General features: G+C 37.1%; 1 protein-coding gene across 1 annotated transcript; it reads right to left on the reverse strand.

The window, feature by feature from the left end:
- Positions 1-516: 516 nt before the first annotated feature.
- On the reverse strand, positions 517-4,045 carry LOC134666104 (putative nuclease HARBI1). Its single transcript, XM_063523254.1, has 6 exons — positions 3,614-4,045; positions 2,670-2,800; positions 2,132-2,330; positions 1,600-1,744; positions 1,202-1,448; positions 517-878 (listed from the first exon to the last, which is right to left on the reverse strand). The coding sequence occupies exons 1-6, from the start codon at positions 3,836-3,838 to the stop codon at positions 722-724; spliced, it is 1,104 nt and encodes a 367-aa protein (XP_063379324.1). The 5' UTR covers positions 3,839-4,045; the 3' UTR covers positions 517-721.
- Positions 4,046-7,348: the final 3,303 nt, after the last annotated feature.

The following is a 7,348-nucleotide window of genomic DNA, read 5'->3' on the forward strand; positions in this document are numbered from 1 at the left end:
TATTATGCCTATCTGTCTCTCGTTTATTACCTACTCTTTACCAACAATTGGCGATTAACAAGGTTTCAAATACTTAAATAAAAACATATTTCTGACTTTATTTTACTTTGAAAATTCCCATATCGAGTTAACATTCCCATCCCTAGCTGTCTTGTATACAAGACAGCGGCGTCGAGGGACATAAAAAACGTTGAAATTTGGAGCAATTTTTTTAAATGCCTTATTATAAAAGAATGGATTTACATATTTGTTTAAAATGCAAATAAATGAAAAAACAAAGACCTAAAATATGAACAAGAGTGTAAAAGAATTTGCAATTGTTATTATTTTCACATTAACGGAGTGGTTGAATTTGTGTCTTGTATACAAGACGACGGCGCCAGCGTATCGTTTTCTCGTTGTCTTGTATACCGGACAACGGCGGTCAAAGGGTTAATAAATGAGTCTGGATCCCCTTTAAAACCAAATCTCAATTGCTTATCTTAAAATTTCGAAAAAAAAATCGTATATTTAGAACAAAAATGACCCTCTTTCAGGACATGAGAAATGAAAAAGTATTTAAGGCATATCCTTATTTAGGGACGCCATCTAGTGAGCTTTTGTGAGTAAGTGAGAAGTTTAAAAGAATGCATGCATACTTCGGCGGAAAGCCAGAATACCGTCTATAATATTTACTAATCTCTGCTTGAGCATAGCAAGACATATGAGGTAGGTATTTGTATCATAATAAAACATAGTAATAAGCAAAATATGTATTTATTAGCCGCGCACGCTTTTCCTGCGCCACTCTTAATAAGTGTCCGTTTTGGGCATGACGATGAGGAAGTTCTTGAGGAGCCCCTTCTTCAATTTCTTCTAGGATTTCCACGGGAAGATCTCTGCAAGAAAAATGAGAAAATCAGTATCTAAGTACAGCATTTCCGGAACTATTAGTCGAGACCCATTGGTAGGTCGCGAGCAAATATTGAGTGAGCCCTGAAACTACTAGGACATTTGTGTCGAAAGATGGCAGTAAATTTACTGACTACATAATTTACTATGACAATATTCATCTATTTCAAATTCTCTTTGCACAACAACATGGAATTTTCTTCAATCACTCAGTGAACAATGAAATATATTATATTTGCTCTTATCTTTATTTATTTATTTAAACAATACGTTTATGTAAGGACAAATTATTAATGTTAAGCACACTTACCTGTAATATTGCATTATGTTGTATAATACGCAACATACATTTATCATCGACGATGCCTTCGCTGGGCTGTAGTGTAAGACGCGGTCGTGACCCAGGCACCGGAACACATTTTTGAGGTACCCATTGGTCCGCTCAATTATGTTGCGCACACGACAGTGCCAGGCAGTGTACCTTGCTTCTGGGCTTCCCTGGGCAGGATTCAGCACTGGCGTCATGAGCCATGGCTCGAGAGCATACCCCGAGTCACCTGAAATTATAATTATTTGGTTAACTACACAACAGTTAAGCATCCGAACAATTAACGAAACTTCCCTTTTACTTAATTATGTTTTATAATAGGTATATTCACTAAGATATGATCGAAGTACAGACAGATACACGCACAATTTTCTGCTTACCCAAAAGGAAATAATCCCCAATGTGGCCGTTGTACAATCTTCTTAATTCGTCCTTAATGGAAGAATTGTTAAATATGAACGAGTCATGCACTCGGCCGGGAAACCTTGCGTTCACTGCCAAGATTTTGCAGTTGACATCTGCAACCTGAAAAGTATGAGGTATGATTTTTATATTTGTAGTACTTAGTTTGTTATTTATTTATAAGATTGCTGTGCCCTTGCAGGGTCCATATTATGTATAAGTACCTACCTACCTAATATTATGTAAGTACTTAATATGTTTGCAATAAATGCTTATGATTTTTTATTTTATTTTATTTTTTCTTAATTGAGTATTAGTGACAACTAAGTAGTAACATAGATATTAATTTTAATGAATTATCTGGATCTATCTAGATTACATCTGTGTAAGATTGTCCCATAGAGATTATATTTTATTAATTAATTATAATATACTTATATTGTTGCCCGTTAGGAGGATTTTATGATTAATATTGAAATATTTTTATTTGTAACTATAATTAAAACTTACTAGCTGTACATTAAGAGCATGAACGCCTTTGCGGTTTAGATACTGCACTCCATGAGGCAGAGGTGGAGGAAATATCTTCACTTGGGTGCAGTCTACTGCACCCAAGATATTTGGCAGACGGTATGCCTCCTCAAATCCTGTGGCAACTGATCGCCGGGACCGTTCATTTCCAGGAAATATTATCCATTGGTCTTTAAGTCTGTAAAAATTGGCATGTTTTAGAACTTAACCTTAGTCATACCTAGCTAATAGTGTATTTCCAAATTATGTATCCAATGTAAGTAAACTTATACCTAACTATCAAATAATACCTATCTCATTGCACAATACAGCCACACTCTTACTTATAAATTCAAAAAAGGCAAAACTGCTAAGATAGCCCTAGCCTTATTCTCTATATATATATTCTCATACATAGAAAACCTATCATTCACCACCTGTATATATTTGGCTCGAGGAATAAGAAAGTATGTTTAAGTAGAACATCACAGAACCAACAGTTTTTTTATGTAGTTTTTCAGTGCTCAAATGAACATACCTTCTGTTGACAGCGTCTACAAATTGATCGAGATACCGGCTTACGGTTGTTTGACCAATGCATAAACCATGGTCCTGACCAGTCCCACGTTGGTAATTTCCATCAGCCAGCAGATGTAACGCTGTTAGAACCTAAAACAAATAAATTAGGCTTTTAATTATTTAAGTAAGTACATTTTCCCCCTTAAGCAATACATTTTAAGGTAAAAATTAGCTTTAGTAACCTTTGTTATAAACAACAATTGCACCCAAATATGTATCAGCTAATTTTGTGTGATTGTGCGTCATCTTCACATACAAACTTTTGGATTTTAAATATTATATACACGGTGTAACATGAGGAAACCGAATAATTTTAAGCACGCATTTCTGAGGTCAAAAGAAGTAAAAAATGTAATATGAGTTAAGGTCAATTCCGCCAAAAAAAAAAATTTTTTTGTTTTGTTTTTTTCACGTTTTTGAATGTATTTGTACTTAATAAATAAATGTTATTGGTAAACTTGTCACTTAAAATAGATTTTAACATTTTTTTTTCGTAAAACCCACTTTTTGCAAAGTGTTATTTGTCAGTTTTTGACATCTATCGATAAGGATATTTAGACTACGTCCCATAGCAGCAACATCACCATCAAAAAGGCCTTTTACACTATGTAACAATAAAAACTTGTTTATTTTTTAATTAATAATATCTCTGAAACTAGGCGAATTTCAAAAAAGTTTATAGGACATTTTTGTCTCTAAATATGATCAGGAATACGCTGTTAAAATTATTCGGTTTACTCATGTTACACCGTGTATAGTAGAATTTAGTAGCATGGTCATAATTTCTTAGAAGTTTCACGTTGAAAACAACACTTGCACTGAGTGTGCTATCAAAATTATTGCAGTCTTATCTTGGTCTAACTCTATTAACTATACGAGGAACACTGCAATATTATAGCTCACCTTAAAGTGAGTTGGCAATCCATCACCATTGTGAGGCTGAAGGTCCACGTTCAGTTCTCCACATAAGTAAAAAACCACCTCCTTCCGAAATCTATATATATGCCGGAACTCTTCATCCGGCATATCGAAGGGGTTTGCGGCATCCCTTAGAGTTCGGCGCTGAATCTTTCTTCTTTCTTTTTCCTCCGCAGCAGCCGCGTGCTGGTAGAAAAAAAATCTCGACATCCCTGCGAAGAAAATATTGACAATATTATATGCAGCGGAACGTTTTAACTATTAACTCTTAATAAAAACATAGAAAAACTGATACTTACTGGTAATTTATATCTTAGAATAGGTTTTTTCAAAAGCTCTGCATCCACGACAAGGCTTGTCGTGACCTAAGAGGCACTTAGATAAAACTAACTAAGTTGAACTGTCAAAATGGGACAATCTGTCAAATTGTCCACATGTTATCCAACGACCATGTTATGCAAATTGTCTTCTATCATCTACCGCTGTCAAATGTAGATAACTCCATATATCGTCTGCAACCATAGTAAGGATGATAAAATCAAGAGTGACTACCGTTTTTAGGGTTCCGTACCCAAAGGGTAAAACGGGAACCTATTACTAAGACTTCGCTGTCCGTCCGTCCGTCCGTCCGTCCGTCCGTCCGTCTGTCACCAGGCTGTATCTCACGAACCGTGATAGCTAGACAGTTGAAATTTTAACAGATGATGTATTTCTGTTGCCGCTATAACAACAAATACTAAAAACAGAATAAAATAAAGATTTAAATGGGGCTTCCATACAACAAACGTGATTTTTGATCAAAGTTAAGCAACGTCGGGAGGGGTCAGTACTTGGATGGGTGACCGTTCTTTTTTTGCTTATTTTTGTTTTTTTTTTTGCATTGTGGTACGGAACCCTTCGTGCGCGAGTCCGACTCGCACTTGCCCGGTTTTATTAACATAATTATCACCGTATCGCGTGATATATACAGCCTTGCTAAGCCCACATGCATCAAAAAACCGGGCAAGTGCGAGTCGGACTCGCGCACGAAGGGTTCCGTACCATAAAGCAAAAAAAAACGGAAAAAAATGCAAAAAGAAAACGGTCACCCATCCAAGTACTGACCACGCCCGACGTTGCTTAACTTTGGTCAAAAATCACGTTTGCTGTATGGGAGCCCCACTTAAATCTTTATTTTATTCTGTTTTTAGTATTTGTTGTTATAGCGGCATCAGAAATACATCATCTGTGAAAATTTCAACTGTCTAGCTATCACGGTTCGTGAGATACAGCCTGGTGACAGACGGACGGACGGACGGACGGACGGACGGACGGACAGCGAAGTCTTAGTAATAGGGTCCCGTTTACCCTTTGGGTACGGAACCCTAAAAAGACAACACTTGATTTGAAGTTCACCTTGTCAACAGTATAGTTGTCCTTTTTTGACAAATGGCATTTTAAAAGAGCGAGGAGAGATAAATTATACTAGTTGCTGCGCCGTCAAAGAGAACAGAAAACGTAGGGGCCTTGTCAATTTGTATAAAGCTGCCACTCATTTAAACATTTTCCAATTTGGAAGTGTAATAATAAAACTAACTATTCGTTTTCGAACTTCGTCCGACACACGTCCGACATTTTAATAAAGCCAGCCATTGAATGGATTTTTCATAAACTCTAGGCATTGACAATCGTGGTGACTTACGAATGATAGTCGATAACGTCATACAATATCGACGTGGTATTCTTATCGTAGCCTGTAGCCATGTTCAGCAAAACGATAAAATTACGACTATCGTTAAATGACGACAGTCGATTCCACGCGCGATATGATAAAACCTTGCTAAGCCTACTGAATACGAGTTGTGTGTCGATTTTTAAGCTTAGAGGCTCAGAGAGCGGCGTTTCCATCTATCTATTGTATACTATTATGTTACTGAAAAAAAAAACATTTTTAGTGAAAATGTGTTTTAACTGAGCGAAAGAGAAGCGGTATATGTTTTTCATGTCGATTCCTCAGTATTTGCAATTTTTTCAAAATGGCGGAGATAATTATAATCGCGAAGTATGCAGTTCACAGAGCCACTTAATTTAATAAGTTCATAAGAAAATCAGACAGTAATTAGATGCATTTAACATAGGATAGCATTAATAATACTTATTTAATAAACTTGTACGCGTGTAATAACCGCATGAAAGCTCTAAATGCCAAATATAATAGCACAAACCATAATCTCGTTCATAGATTTAATAGCTAACAAGAAGGCTTAAGCGCCTTTACACTACATAACGCATAATACCTTTTAAGATAGGCCTGTAGAAATCCATTCAGCGCATTTCAAATGCTAATTGGACATGAATGCTGTGTTTCGACTGATTACTCATTTGTTCTGAGGGCCTACCGCGAACCACGTTCGACGTGTTACCTCTCTGTCGCACTTGTAAATTTGTATTAAGTGTGACAGGGAGGCAACACCTCGAAAGTGGTTCGCGGTAGGCCCTCTGATAGAGAGTGACGCTTAGCTAAGCGTGTCTTGCAGTTAATGTAAATTAGCACCGACGGAATACATAATTATATATTATATAGACGAAGATCTTGGTGCATTTTAGGGTTCCGTACCCAAAGGGTAAAACGGGACCCTGTTACTAAGACTCTACTGTCCGTCCGTCCGTCCGTCCGTCCGTCTGTCAGGCCTGTACAGTATCTCACGAACCGTGATAGCTAGACAGTTGAAATTTTCACACATGATGTATTTCTGTTGCCGCTATAACAACAAATACTAAAAACAGAATAAAATAATGATTTAAGTGGGGCTCCCATACAACAAACGTGATTTTTGACCGAAGTTAAGCAACGTCGGGCGAGGTCAGTACTTGGATGGGTGACCGTTTTTTTTTTGCCTTTTTTTGCATTATGGTACGGAACCCTTCGTGCGCGAGTCCGACTCGCACTTGCCCGGTTTTTTGACTTCAAAAAACGGTTTACTTGACTGACATTTACCCGACATAAACAGGTAACCCTTCTCAATAATGTATACCTACATATGCATAGCAACCGCATTGTATGACGGACGATCTGGCCTAGTGGGTAGTAACCCTGCCTGTGAAGCCGATGGTCCTGGGGTCGAATCCCGGTAAGAGCATTTATTTGTGAGAAGAGCGCAGATATTTGTTACTGACTTTCCTGAGTCATGGATATTTTCTATGTATTAAGTATTTATAAATTACATATATCGATGTCTGGGTACCCCCAATACAAGCCTTCTTGAGTTTACCGTGGGACTTAGTCAATTTGTGTAAGAATCTCCCTATAATATTTATTTAATTTGGTCTAAAAAAGCGACCACTACCACTTTTCAAAAACTCCGTTATCTGAACCAACTACACCTTAATGATCCATCCCTCTTAAAAATCTGCTTACCCTATTCGAACTTTAAATACATCAATTAATAGATCTAGAAACGATATGGATTAGATATGTCAGTGTCAAAAGTGACGTTTTTGTTTGAATAAACGTCACATTTGAGTGACTGATCTAATCCATATCGTTTCTAGATCTATATTCACGTGCATCACTGTATTCACGTTACTCAGGTTATTGACGCTCACATCGTACATGCATTATAATATTCACCGCTTAAGTATTCGCACTACCTGTACGGTACTTTACACGGTATTTTCTCCACACATACTCCAAGCGCCGGAAAGCGCGCTAAACCTGCATTTTCAATAGACTCAACTTAG

This window comes from Cydia fagiglandana, chromosome 7 (genome assembly GCF_963556715.1).
Source record: "Cydia fagiglandana chromosome 7, ilCydFagi1.1, whole genome shotgun sequence".
Lineage (NCBI taxonomy): Eukaryota > Metazoa > Arthropoda > Insecta > Lepidoptera > Tortricidae > Cydia > Cydia fagiglandana.